Source organism: Apis florea, unplaced genomic scaffold (assembly GCF_048593485.1).
Source record: "Apis florea isolate Af1SG1 unplaced genomic scaffold, ASM4859348v1 contig_3170_pilon, whole genome shotgun sequence".
NCBI classification, from domain to species: domain Eukaryota; kingdom Metazoa; phylum Arthropoda; class Insecta; order Hymenoptera; family Apidae; genus Apis; species Apis florea.
In genome coordinates, this window is record NW_028256714.1 from 3,087,629 (window position 1) to 3,101,557 (window position 13,929).

General features: G+C 28.2%; 3 protein-coding genes and 1 long non-coding RNA gene across 7 annotated transcripts in view; 1 reads left to right on the plus strand and 3 right to left on the minus strand.

Moving 5' to 3' along the window:
• Positions 1 to 1,708: 1,708 nt before the first annotated feature.
• Ant (ADP/ATP translocase) lies at positions 1,709 to 5,048 on the plus strand. Its single transcript, XM_003692907.3, has 4 exons — positions 1,709 to 2,075; positions 3,377 to 3,638; positions 3,741 to 3,975; positions 4,052 to 5,048. Exons 1-4 carry the CDS (start codon positions 1,913 to 1,915, stop codon positions 4,292 to 4,294), a joined length of 903 nt encoding a protein of 300 aa, XP_003692955.1. The 5' UTR covers positions 1,709 to 1,912; the 3' UTR covers positions 4,295 to 5,048.
• Positions 5,049 to 5,483: 435 nt separating this feature from the next.
• LOC100870103 (vesicle transport protein GOT1B) lies at positions 5,484 to 7,381 on the minus strand. Its single transcript, XM_003692908.4, has 4 exons — positions 6,343 to 7,381; positions 6,132 to 6,223; positions 5,884 to 6,062; positions 5,484 to 5,771 (listed from the first exon to the last, which is right to left on the minus strand). The coding sequence occupies exons 1-4, from the start codon at positions 6,365 to 6,367 to the stop codon at positions 5,645 to 5,647; spliced, it is 423 nt and encodes a 140-aa protein (XP_003692956.1). The 5' UTR covers positions 6,368 to 7,381; the 3' UTR covers positions 5,484 to 5,644.
• Positions 7,382 to 7,706: 325 nt separating this feature from the next.
• CalpC (calpain C) overlaps positions 7,707 to 13,929 on the minus strand; it is a 31,536-nt gene continuing 25,313 nt past the window's right edge. For all 4 annotated transcript variants that reach the window (XM_003692906.4, XM_086910396.1, XM_086910394.1 and 1 more), the window contains 12 exons: positions 10,313 to 10,496; positions 10,140 to 10,214; positions 9,894 to 10,063; positions 9,564 to 9,736; positions 9,350 to 9,444; positions 9,031 to 9,263; positions 8,783 to 8,952; positions 8,630 to 8,688; positions 8,400 to 8,547; positions 8,200 to 8,316; positions 8,067 to 8,125; positions 7,707 to 7,987 (listed from right to left, as the gene is read on the minus strand). In XM_003692906.4, coding sequence (XP_003692954.1) covers positions 7,961 to 7,987; positions 8,067 to 8,125; positions 8,200 to 8,316; positions 8,400 to 8,547; positions 8,630 to 8,688; positions 8,783 to 8,952; positions 9,031 to 9,263; positions 9,350 to 9,444; positions 9,564 to 9,736; positions 9,894 to 10,063; positions 10,140 to 10,214; positions 10,313 to 10,496 — 1,510 coding nt within the window. In that variant the 3' untranslated portion in view covers positions 7,707 to 7,960. The remainder of the gene's footprint in view (positions 7,988 to 8,066; positions 8,126 to 8,199; positions 8,317 to 8,399; positions 8,548 to 8,629; positions 8,689 to 8,782; positions 8,953 to 9,030; positions 9,264 to 9,349; positions 9,445 to 9,563; positions 9,737 to 9,893; positions 10,064 to 10,139; positions 10,215 to 10,312; positions 10,497 to 13,929) is intronic.
• On the minus strand, positions 11,805 to 12,916 carry LOC147657364 (uncharacterized). The gene is made up of 2 exons (XR_015292633.1): positions 12,602 to 12,916; positions 11,805 to 12,532 (listed from the first exon to the last, which is right to left on the minus strand). It is a non-coding gene; the product is annotated as an uncharacterized LOC147657364 (long non-coding RNA).

A 13,929-nucleotide genomic window follows, 5' to 3' on the forward strand; every position in this document is an offset into this window, starting at 1 on the left:
CCTGTTATAATTCAAATATCAACGTAATATGGTGAAAATAAATTATTAACATGATATATATAATTTAAAAGATATAATTTTAAAAAGAAGTCCGATATAAAAATAGATGTTAATATAAATATTTCAAAAAAAATATATTATAAAGATATTAAATTTTTAATTCTTTAAATTTCTTTAAATATTTGAATAAGTATTTAGTTTACAAAATACATTAGTAGAGATTAGTATAACATTCATGTATAACATACAATATTATAATTACATATAATTACGCATATATCATTGTTTTTAAATTCAGCTGATGTGATTAACAAATACTTGCACACGTAAAGAAATTTACTTGATGTAGACAAAAGACATTTTTAGCATTAGTCTATTCTTTACAAGGTCCACACGTGTACGAATCTTCAAAGTGTATAAATACATTTTATTTGAAGTTACTTCATTGAACTCTGGCGTTGTGCTCCGTAACATACTGGCCGTAAGCCAGGGTTACGCAAGTCGCGCCCCGTTGACCTCCTTCTTCATGAGAGATTGACCTTGTATCTCGTTCTTGTATCTTAAACAGCGCAAACTCGAAACCACCCCAAAGGCGATCACGGTACAACACGTGTACAGTATCGTAATTACGCTTACTATAATTCCCTATTTATGTTAATAATTGAAAATATGAAAAGTGTTGACAATGAAAATTCTTATCAATGAGAATATAACTTGATCTATGTATTTACATACATGTATAATCAATACTAAAGAGTGTAGATAGTGATCGATTAGTATGACAGAATATTCTATAGTAATACTTCGGATAGTGTTATATTAAATTGTATAAAATTCGGTCAACTTTTATTCTTAATATAGTGCTTCTTTGTTTTTTTTTATTAAATGTTATAGTGTTTCTTACTTTTAAATATTTTAGATATTAATAAAATAATAATAAAGATAATAAAGATTTATTAAAATCATAAAAATATTTTTATGAAAATCAAGAAAAATTATTGAAAAATTAAAAATTTATTATATTAAAATTAAAGGAATAAATAGTTATAATTATATTTATGAAATTATAAAATATAAAATAATTGTAAATTATATGTTATATATTGATCATGAAAATTAATAAAGATAGATGTACTACGCGGGTGTTTTAAATGTGTATATGACTTACAATTTTATTTGTTAAAATTTATAATTACAATTGCTTACAAATTAAATTTTATAAAAAAAATAATTATTATTATATTTCTTTTGATTAAATGTTAATAATAATCATTAATATTAATTAATATATATTTCTAAAAATAAATTACAAAATATTAATATTATTCATATTTATTAGTCTTCTTGAATACTTACGTTCAATATTTATTTAATTTCGATTCTTAAACACAGAAATAATTAATATAATGTGTAAAACATAATATATTTTTTATCATTTCATAAAAATAAATTCCCGCCAAATTATACTTCACATTTTAAATACTTGACACTAGCGACAATTTCTATAGGTTCTTTACCGGAAATACGTCATAAGCGCGGTTAAACATATAATTTTGAAAGAAATGATTATAAATGTATTTTATTAAATTAATATACATGACAATTGACCGTGAAAAAGTGACAGGATAGCAAAGTGTCGCAAGATACTAAAGAAAGGTCACGAATTCGGGAACAGAGTACACGTTTGAGGTGTATGAAGTGTCATGGTCTTAAGGTGCGGCCGTGCCAGAAGATTGAACCTGCGCAGAACTCTGCACGTGACCTGCGCAGCTATTCTTAGCAGAGGTCCGTTCAACGAGAAGAACTCACTCTTCTCGCTCACTCGTCGTCCGGCGCGCGTCCGAAACATTGGAGTTGGTTCCTCCTGTTTCTTTTGTTAACCCGTTTTCATACACCAACTATCCGATACAATATGTCTGGTCTTGCGGACCCAGTGGCATTCGCCAAGGATTTCTTGGCTGGTGGTGTAGCCGCCGCAATCTCGAAAACGACGGTTGCTCCTATTGAACGTGTGAAGCTGTTGCTGCAGGTACAGCATATCTCTAAGCAAATTTCTGAAGAACAACGTTATAAGGGTAAGTTTTGAGATAATTATATTTATTTTATAATTTAGAAAAAGAATAATTAAATCATTAATATTATAATATAAAGCTAAAGAAGAACACGAATCACAAACTACTGTGCCTAACAGTAAAACAACGACATAAGAGACATGTGACAGAAACATTTCTCTCGTGTCGGCATCGTGAAACTGTTAAGCGTTTCCGCTAAGTTCATCCACGGCGGTTAGATTCCTGTTATGTAATATCATTTCATTCTATACACTAATAATACGTCAGTACTATCTAGCTCCAATTTTCTACTTTATATAACAAAGATGAAGTTTCGAGTCTTACATAATTTTTACTACATCGATTGAATAGGAAGTCAGTTTTATGACAAACGAATGGGTCGATATTCGATAAAATGACTCGTCTGCCAGATGGCAGTGCATGGCTTTGCTCTTTGAACGAGACTCCTAAGAACCGATCGATGACCGTGCGGTCCAATATGGCCGTCTTTATGCTACAAATTAGTATTATAGATAAATTGCATTTGAAGTCATAAGTTTTTGATATTAATGAATGACTAACACAATGCTTATGATAATACATATCATATTTCAAGCAATAATTAATATAAATATGAAAAATGACTAATGATTCATTTAAAAATTAAGAATTAAATTGCAAAGATTTAAGCATGAAATTATGTTGTTAATGAATAATAATTTTTTCATAATTGTTTTAAATGAATATTTTATTTAAGATGAAAATTTAATAAATAATTTTCATAATATATATAGATTTTATTAATTTTATTAATATCTTCGTAATATATTATTATTTTAATTTATATGATTAATTTATATAAATAATGTAATTTTTAATATTTTTTTATTAAATATGATTTTGATATTATTATAATATATATATGTGAATATGTATATATATAAATATATATACATATATGTATATATATATATATATATAAATCAATATTACAATAAACTTTATATGTTCATTATACATATATTATTCTTGTAAATATAGTTTTAATTTAAGAAGTAAAATATATAAATTTAAAACTATTAATGATTTGTTATATAACAACTTGGAATTCATGATATGATACAAAATAAAGTTTATAAAATTTTGAAATTTAACATTTAAATATAAAAAAAAGCATTTTAATGAAAAAATTAAAATATTTTGAAAATATTAATGAATATTAAAAAGTCATTTTTGCATAAAATATTTTATGTAAAATATATTTAATTTTATGTTTAAAACAAAGAAAAAATATAAATATATATTTATATATTTTTATATTCCAGGTATGATCGATTGTTTTGTGCGCATTCCAAAAGAACAAGGATTCCTCAGTTATTGGCGTGGTAACTTGGCTAATGTTATTAGATACTTCCCAACACAAGCTTTGAACTTTGCTTTTAAAGACAAATATAAGCAAGTTTTCCTTGGTGGTGTTGACAAAAACACACAGTTCCTGCGTTACTTTGTTGGAAATTTGGCCTCTGGTGGTGCTGCTGGTGCTACATCTCTGTGCTTTGTTTATCCCCTTGACTTTGCCAGAACTAGGTACTTAATATATTTTATTTTGATATTATTTTTTATACTCAATTGTTAATATTTGTTAAAATTTGTATAAAATAAATATATTAATATTAATATTATTTACAGATTGGCTGCTGATGTAGGCAAAGCTGGTGGTGAACGTGAATTCACAGGTCTTGGTAACTGTCTGACCAAGATCTTTAAGGCTGATGGTATTACTGGCCTTTACCGTGGTTTCGGAGTATCCGTCCAGGGTATCATCATCTATCGTGCTGCCTATTTTGGTTTCTATGACACTGCCCGCGGTATGCTGCCAGATCCCAAAAAGACACCATTCCTTATTTCATGGGGTATTGCCCAGGTTAATAATTTTTTCTCAAATCTTGTTAATATAATTATAATTTATTTATTAATATTTTTTGTAATGTTTTTTGCAGGTTGTCACAACTGTTGCTGGTATTGTATCTTATCCATTTGACACAGTACGTAGGCGTATGATGATGCAATCTGGTCGCGCCAAATCCGAAATTTTGTACAAAAACACTCTTCACTGTTGGGCTACTATTTACAAGACAGAAGGTGGCAATGCTTTCTTCAAAGGAGCATTCTCTAACATTCTTCGTGGCACAGGTGGTGCACTCGTATTGGTACTTTATGATGAAATTAAGAATCTTCTTTAAGATATTATAACGATCCTCACCTCATTACCTTCACAACTACAATTACAACTACCATCTTTATTATCCTTACCATCCAATGTAACACCAGATCAAGTGGTTTCCAGACTGAAACAGTACACAAGCTGTCGAGAAAATTGAAGTACACTTTAGATTATAATTTTTTTTTGGTAGTTTCTTATGAAATGCATGGAGCTCGGCAGAGAATGTATTTTGACTTTAGAAGGAAAGAATTCGCTTAATTTATTGCCGGATTCAGTATTTTCTTGAAAGGGTTCACATGTGCCATATTTCATATTTCATTTTCGCAAAAAAGAAAGAAAGATATATTTATATAAATATATCTATGGAATTAATAACATAATGGCTATATGAAATATTTGATACATGTGACTACATAAGAGATGGTCAGGACATAAAGTAGTAAAATTAATCCAAAAAAAGTAAAAAAAAATAAGCGTATACAATTGAGCAAGAGAAGGACGCGCGACGAAATACCATTACGGCGACGGCGGGGCGCGTAGACTTGGGCCGCCCCCCGCCCTTATTCTCGGCCCATTGTAGATAATTAATAAATGATCATATTTACGATATCAATGAAGTTCATCGAGTTTCAGTGAACAGTAATTTAATTTCGCACTCCAGACAAATACGTGTAAGATAATGAGAAGCGTTACTTGTAAGTGTATGCATCCAATGTGTTCATGTTAGGATGCGTGCAAAGAAAATAACAAAATCAATAAAAGTAATAATAAAATTTGTTTTGCAATTTTTCTACCTTAAATCTATTTTTTAAATTTTATGATTAGATTTGTTATTATATGATTTATATTATATATTTATTTAACATATAAAATAAGATAATTATCAGAGTTTTTATTTATTTACTAAAAAAGTATTGAATTTAAAAAAAATACATTTTTATATTATATATAGAGTAAAATTATATTTTGATGTTTTTACTGTTATATATTTTATATATTTTATTAAAAACATTCCAAAATAAAAAATACATTTATCATTTAATATCATTAATCTATTGAAGTAGTAAATTAATGATTATAAACATTTTTTTTTAAATTTTGATTTTCTATCTTTTTTAATATTCTTAAGGTTTGTATGATTTTTATAGTAATAGTATATGAAAATGAAAAATCTATGCATTGTTTCTATATAACATTTCTAAATTGAATAAATTGACATTAATTGAATTTTATTGTTTACATTTGATATTTATACAATACAAAAAGAGATCTGTAAAATTTCAGAAGGGAATGATAAGAATGTTTAGAGATATAATATAAAATAATGGTTCTTATATACAATGATTTGAGTGATACATTAACAAATATATTATACAGTTGTTCTATTTGGATCTCCTGCAATTGAATCTAATATTTTAGATATACCTGGTAAATTTAAAATAATTCTTAAACCAGGTACTTTTCGTAAAACATTTATCGCAACTGGGAGGAAACCACTGTAACATTAACAACATTGAACAACATTAACAACTTTTAATTAATTATGTAAAAAATAAATATATTACTTATTTTATAATAAAATAAGTATTTAAAATAAAATTTATATACCTAAATAATAATACAAAACCATATGTTTCTATGATCATGCCTATAATAGGCCAACCCATAAGTACTACAATGATACCTCCTAAAAATGAAGCACTGGCTTTTATTTTATGTTTTTGAAAAAAAAAGCTGAGAGTTCTCTTTGGTCCAATAACACATGCTAATCCAGATATAAACAAAATCTGTACAGAAATAATTAATTCAGAAATGATGGAGTAAAGTTTTTACAAAAATATGAGAATAATCCTTACGTTTCCAATAGCAAGAAGACCTTTATCAAACAGTAATAAAACCCCAAGAAACAGAAAAGATATTCCAAAACCTACAAGTCCCACTCCAATTTCTGAAATCAATATCTTATCATTATATATTGTTTTGAAATTCGCATTTCATTTCATGCTTGACAGAATTATTAAAAAATCATATACATTTTTTATAAATTATAAATTATTTATTACTTACTTTGTGTGTCTGTTATTTCGAACATTATTTATAATTTGTGTTTAATGATAAATACTTAAATTATTTTTATAATATTATTTCGACAAGAATTCTAGTAACAGTTGTAACGTTGTGCATAACCTAACCTAAATCCACGTCATTAATTATGATACTTTTCAACTAAACACTATTTCTAATCACCGTATAAAAATTGTAAATTGAATATTGTATATATGTTGTAATAACCAGCATATCATTATTTTTATAAAATTTAGATATGCTCAATCATTAGTGAACTGAACATCATTACATATATATATGCTAATGATACGCATATAAGATTGTTTAAACTGTTATCTTGTATTTCATTAATGTACGATATGTCAATTATATAAAAATATTATATATAGTAATTATAATAGAATTTAATACAATATATAAGAATAGATAAATATATAATAAAAAATTTTATTACTTATGTAATGTTATTTCTAAAATATAATTTCAAAAAATAATTTCTAATAAGAATTTTTTTAATAAATAAATTTTATTATATATAAATTTATATTATCCAATTTAAATTAAATAAATAAATATATATAGTATATAAAACTCTGTTATGTAACTTATATTACAAATAAAATAATTATAATATAAAATAATTATATTACATATAAGATTATCATACGAGATTAGGAAGAGATTAATTTATAAATTAATTCATAAATTAATTCTATATAAATAAGAATAAAAATTAATATATGATAAATTAAATTTTCAAATTTTTTTAAAAGATTATAAATCAAAGATTTAAGACATTTAATTGTTAAAACACAGATTTAAGACATTTAATTATTTTGAAAGAAATATAATGAATGAATATTCTATTGACATTTTGTAAGTATTTCGTCTATTATCACGCGCCAAGAGTAGGACAAGGAAAACAAATAATTAAAGAAGGATAGAAATAGGATAAAAATTAACTATCAACGGCATCTCTTGAATATCAAAGACATCTCTTTAAAAAGTATAGGATAAAACAGACTAAGAATTAAGAACTAGCACCATTTTTTAGTTGTTTTTAGAAAGATGATTTTAAAGAGATATCTTTGGTACTTAAAAGATGTCGCTGAAGATCAATTTTTATTCTACTTTTATCCTATTTCTATCTTTTCTTATATATTTCATTTATAGTATAATTTATGGTATAATTCTGAATAATCATTCTGAAAATGATACTGATTTCTGAATTTTTATTCTATCTTTGTCTTTTTCTTATTATTCTCTACTCTTTTTATTTATGCAAAATTTATACATTTGAGCATAGCCTATTTTGATAAGAAATTTATTTACAATGAATAATTGTTTATTTTGAATAAAGGGACTGTACAAAATAAATTTACTTTATTATGTATTATGAATTTCTTATACAAATAACATATAATACATAGTCACTTATAATGTTTAATCAAATGAAGGAATGATGATTGCTAATGGCGAAAACAATGATATTTTACAAACAAAACAAAAAACTTTATCGTTAATTGTTAATATGGCTAAAACTTATATCTATATACGATGTAGAAAACATTATTTACAAATATTTCAAGGTACACACACATTATGTTGAGTAGTGAATTCAGCACATCAGAGATGATCTGAGCCACTAAAAATAAATATTAATATTTTATAAAATAGTTTTATTTTCTATATTTAAATTAAATAAAATATGAAATATAATATACCTCAGTTAAACTTAATTTTATAGTCCCATTTTGCAAAGGATCTTTACTTTCAAATATTCCTATATATAAAATAAAATTAAATATTAGTACAAATAAAATATAAAGATAGGAAAAACAAAAGATAAAAATATACCGAATGCATCACTCAAATGTAAAATTGCCGAAACAAAGTCGCCAAATCTAAGTGTTCCATCTTTTCTCATATATCGAAGAATTAAAATTGAAAGAACATCTGTATTTAATTGGAATCCTAATAGAAATATTTTTTAAATATTAAAAATTAATATGTCATACGTTAATAACTGAATTAAGTATCGGTAAATATTTACTTACCCACTTCTAATAATGCGTCTCGTAATCGCTCCGCTTTAAGTATACCAGTCTTTTCCTTTGTGTGATTTTTAAAAGCAGCTTGCCAATATTTTAAACTACACATAAGATCTTTGAAATCATTAAATTTCAATCGACCACTTCCGGAACTCTATATTGATATCGATTTAAGGAAAACAAATAAATTTTAAGCATAGTTAAAACAAAATTGAAATGGATAATTTTAAGGATACATCCATTGTAAGAACTACTTGTCGACATACTTCCATACAAGCACAGCTCTTTATGTAGTCTAAAAATAAAATATAATAATATTTCTTTTAGTTTAAATAGTTAAAATTTTTTAAATTCCTATCATAATAATTTTCAATAGTTTTAAATTTTACCATTTGGTAAACAAGCCTCGAGAAGTTCTTGTAATTCAAAAGCGTTTACTGTTCTATGCTCATCAGCGAGTTGCAAAAAAACGGCTTCATATTGTGAGAAACCTTTGCCTTCAAGAGGTGGTGCTTTAATAATAGCCGATTTTACCAAAGATGGCAGAGTATCAAGAAGTCTAAAATTATTATATAAAGTATAATTATATTTTTAAATAATGCATTAATGTTGAAATTGAATTACTTGAATTACTTACTTCAGTTTTAAGGGTTTACTACTATAAACTCGCAATGTGAAACTTGTTTCTTGCGTAGGTTCAAAAGTAGTGGGAACTAATAAATATCCACCTTGATCTAATTGGCACCTATGGCTGACTTGACGGCTATTCGTATATTGTGAATTTACCAAAGATTTATTTTTTTTAAAGAACTGTTTGTTTATTGATTCTGTGCTATTTTTCGGTAAAGTATACGCTGTGAATCCTATTACCTTAATATAATGAAAATATTATAAACATTATAATTAATATAATTTCTCTAAAATATATAATATATATCATAAAAAATACATCTTACTTTTATCTCCATAATAGAATGTTGATATAAAGAAACAATTACTTCTTCCATTTCGCTTAGAATTAGATGTAATTGTGGATTAATATGGAAAGTTTCTGTAACATAGATACATTAATAAAATCATAGAATATTTTATTATAATTTCAATGATTTATGTAACGCATTTTCAAATTTTCGTTGTAAAATGTTTATCATTGATAAAGTGCATATGAACCTTCATTGTTTCGACATCCTCCCGCAGTTACACCTCTCCTCCAGCTACCTTGATAGAGTTTCATTTGCCAAGTATGTTTGCTATGCAACGATGGTTCATCCCTCGACGTTTCAGCATCAAGATGTACGACTTCTAAATGAGTGAATGTCTTCACAAAATCTGAATATGATATCCTACGATTGGATTATGACTGTCATTATCATTTCAATAATATATCCATATTACTTATCATAATTAAATAAAATAATAATATTATCAAAATTCTTTTTTATCAAAATTAATTAATCAAATTATCAGAATTAAGAAATTATAATATTAAAATTAATTCACCAGAATTCCCCCTCGGCCATGTTCCTGACCGCTAAACGATCTCTTTCCATTGGTGGTATTTCATCCCATTCGAGGCCACCTCTCGCCCAAGCGCCAACATATTCCCTACCAGGTCCAAGAGGATTTCTTAATTTTACTAATTGAACTGCTTCGCCATTGAATGTTTCCACCTAAATTTATTATATAATTAACTAATTTCAGATACGAGCTAAAAAGAAATAAAATCATCAAACGAATGTTATTTACCCTTTCAATAGCATATAATCTATAATTGATCCCCATTTGAATGCCATTTGCAAGTTTCTCCGTACTAGCACGAATCTAAAACATAAGAATAATATGACATAAGAATAAATAACATTTTATTTGAAATAAATATCTATAATCTATAATTTAGAGGGAATATTAAGAAAGCTTACTTGTTGCTGATTGTTATTTACTGTACACGTGATAAGAGATGTCATGTCAAGGAGCTTCGCAAGGACACGTCCGCACGCGGTAGGATCTTGACGTATTGCGATACTCTCTGTGATTCCTCCGGTAAGATCAGATAAACCGTCTAACAAAGTTCCATATTTCAGGGCTTCGTAAGATCCGTGCAATCTGAAATGAGCGAAAATCAATTTCTCTATTTCGAGATAACTTTCTCAGTGAATAATTATCTTCATACAACGGATGAAATGATACACGGAAAATTTTATTTATTCGATTTCAATGAACTATTTGGTATTTCTAGTCACGCCAGTTAAACTCGTGGAGAAAACTCATCTATCACACGTACAGTCTTTTTTAAATGCAATGTTAAAATGGACTCAGGGAAAGCGAATATATAGAATTTTTCGACCTGTGACCTCTTCCTATTGACGATGAAACACCACAATTACTATGCGATCGCGAGTTCCTCATCGATTACACGAAGAAAGTTGAGTCGATGCGACGCGACGGCTCGTTAATCTCGCTTGCCACGCTACCGGAATATCTTGGTTCCATGAAACTAAATCTACCGAGTTGATTAAGCTGGCAATCTCGCGTTGCCGTATTTTTCATTTCAAAAATCACCCGTAACATATAGGAAAGAGAGATCTCGTTTCAATCGATAAGAGAAATAAGAGATACGAGAAGTGGCGATGTTATCTGTACGTATGTGCCGTTTCTGCGAGAATTAGCGTTCTCTAGATAACGGGGTTTCTTTCTCTCGCTCTCTTCGTCAACTAGCTCGTCCTAGTAAACACCAACGCCTTCACATCCACACGCTTTAGGCTAGATAGGGAGTTTCCCGTGCCACATGCAAGGTGGTATGCATACACCTAGTATGCACGTATAGGTTAATCTCTAAACCGTAACCATTCACACGCGTCGCTCAGTCACATGGGTATTTTCTCAGGGAAGGCAAGCGCAACGCTATCAACAGATAAATCCGTATATACCAATTGTGCATCTTTTATGGACGAATTCGGTGTGTTCTATTGGAGGAAATACAGCAGCTCGGAAATGGTCAGTGTTGGTCTACAGTTGGAATAATAGCGAAATGAGTTAACAGGGCAATAATTCGAGATTCGATTATTTTCACCGATCGAATCACGTATCGCAGAAATGAACGATTCGAACGTTAATGATTATTGGCCAAATTGTTCGCTATTGATTTGGCGTAAGTAATTTGATATGCAGTAGTTTTGGGATATTGAATAAAATTCAAAGATAACAAATAATAGATAGTGAATTTTTATCAGATTATGGAAAAATGGAATTATCGCTAGGATCATCTTCGACTGAAAACACTATGCTAACTATGTAACTGCCGTTGTCAGTTTGTGAGTCAACGGTAATACGAGTCTTACCATTGACGTATTTCCGTCCTGTGATCATCTAACGGAGTCTAATGACGTGGATACGAAATGTCATTTGCAATTCTTTTATGCAATTGCCAATGTTAATATATACTTTATATTATTCATAATAATACAAAATTAATTAACAATTTTGAAATTAATAAATAAATTGCATATGTAGAGTAATATTATCTACATAAAACCGTTTCATAATTTAAAAAATAGGATAATCTCTATATTTCTATATATTCAATTCATAAGTAACATTTTTTTTACTTTACTGAAAAAAAAGATATTCTGATATGTGTGTTTTAATTAGTGTTTTTAATTAGTTATCCACGAGAGAACCAAATTCGTAATTTCAGAATAGAACGACAAACTCGCAGTATTTATAAACCGATAAGATTTCAAGATTAAGAAATCAGATGAGTAGATGAACTTATTAACAAAGCTCGTTTTCGAGTCTCCATTAGCACGAACCGCTGTTGCAGCAGTTTTCGTGCCCGCAGATACAAGCTTGGACTGTGGTCACCGGTGCACTGACCTCCGATCCATTGCTGGCAACCAACGAACCGACTACTCGTCGAGTGAAAGTATCCGCGGATATACTTGCTTAGTATATCCATGGTTGGCATGTGCGTGCACAAATATACAGCGCCGAATATAGCCCGGTCGTACCGACGTATTCGGTACTAAGCTATGCCGAATTCTAAATTCTTATTGCTGATGAGCCAAAACGGACGATTCCACTGCTGAAAATTTCGTTCTCCGTATATCGATCTTATGAAACATCGTTCTTGACTTTATAATCTACAAAAAACAAATTTTGTTCGAGTATTATAGAGATATTTTTTTATAAATAATAAAAATTGCTTTTACCATTGCAAAATCTAAATTCGTTCAAAGTTCAACTTTCATTTTATTCTATATGACAGATAGATATATACGAAAAAAGAGAGAAAGAGGTTATGTAACAATAGATTCAATTTTGTATTACTTTTGTTATATCATTTACTTATTATGCTTTATTTTTAATGCAATGAAGAATTATATATTATCGCTTACAGATAAGAAATCAAATCACTTTTGTCGACCATAAAACACGTTAATTACTCCACGAAATGGTTACAGTTACAAAATAATTGGCGGTATCATCGTAGGACTAGCCGGTGTACGCATAATGCGTTATTTAGCGATTCTTCGCTCGAGATATATCATGCATCAGGCGCATGCGCAATGGTTTCTAATGGAAATCGCATTCAACATAATTCTTTCGCTGGCCATGCACGCGATGGAATGTAAACGTATGAGCTTTCTAACTGATTTTAATATTATTTATAATGCCAGATTATTAAGTTTGGATTCACCGTACGTTCCGAATCGATTCGATCCGCGCGACAGGGTTATCGTGAAAGATGAAAGGTCGGCCAATGAACGATTCTCTCCCCGTGAAAAGAAGTGTGCCATCGACGAGAGATTCTCTCGTTGGTTGGAGAACGTGTCCTCTTGTACGTTTACATTGAATTGAAACGCATAGAATACTAATTTGACATTGCCACGAAATCCATCGGTTTTATCATATCGAAAACGGGAATCTTCTTGCACTAGACGAATTCGATTTCACTGTTAGATAGATAATATCAATTTTATAAAATTGTAAATTTTTAACGTTGTACAAAGAAAAAAGCTTCGTTAGACACGGTTCGCATGCAATATAAATTTTAAGATCATTTTATTGCTGTAATTAGACAATAGTGAAAATAAATGGGACGATTAATAACTCAATGACTTATTGCGTTTTCGTATCGTCGAATAAACCATGTAGTAATCAAATCAATTAATTGATATTTTTGTAAAATTCTTAATTTTAACGTGAAAATGTATAACATTTTTAAAATTAAATGATTAGTTTTTTTAAAGATATATTTAAAGGAAATTAATTTAAATAAAGATCTTAATATCAGAAATATTTTAATTGCAAATTTATTACGAGAATTATATATTTACTTTAAGAATATATTTTTTCAAAATAATGATCACATTTAGTAACAGCAATTAGCTTAACTATTGTAATTGTATTTTAAGATTATGACATAGTTTGTCAACGAAAATTAATGATAATATCGTTAAAGATTCTCGATATTTGCTCATAAAATGTAAAATCCACTACGAGTTGTCTGGCATAAAGGCTAAATACATTACAATAC

Excerpts from the sequence above, each read along its gene's own strand:
- Ant (XM_003692907.3), top strand. The coding sequence starts at position 1,913 with ATGTCTGGTCTTGCGGACCCAGTGGCATTCGCCAAGGATTTCTTGGCT. Across the intron at positions 2,076-3,376 it reads TGAAGAACAACGTTATAAGG|GTATGATCGATTGTTTTGTG; the intron begins GTAAGTTTTGAG and ends TTTATATTCCAG. Across the intron at positions 3,976-4,051 it reads TTTCATGGGGTATTGCCCAG|GTTGTCACAACTGTTGCTGG; the intron begins GTTAATAATTTT and ends TGTTTTTTGCAG.
- LOC100870103 (XM_003692908.4), bottom strand. The coding sequence starts at position 6,367 with ATGTTCGAAATAACAGACACACAAA. Across the intron at positions 6,063-6,131 it reads GTCTTCTTGCTATTGGAAAC|ATTTTGTTTATATCTGGATT; the intron begins GTAAGGATTATT and ends ATTTCTGTACAG. Across the intron at positions 5,772-5,883 it reads GGTTTTGTATTATTATTTAG|TGGTTTCCTCCCAGTTGCGA; the intron begins GTATATAAATTT and ends TTAATGTTACAG.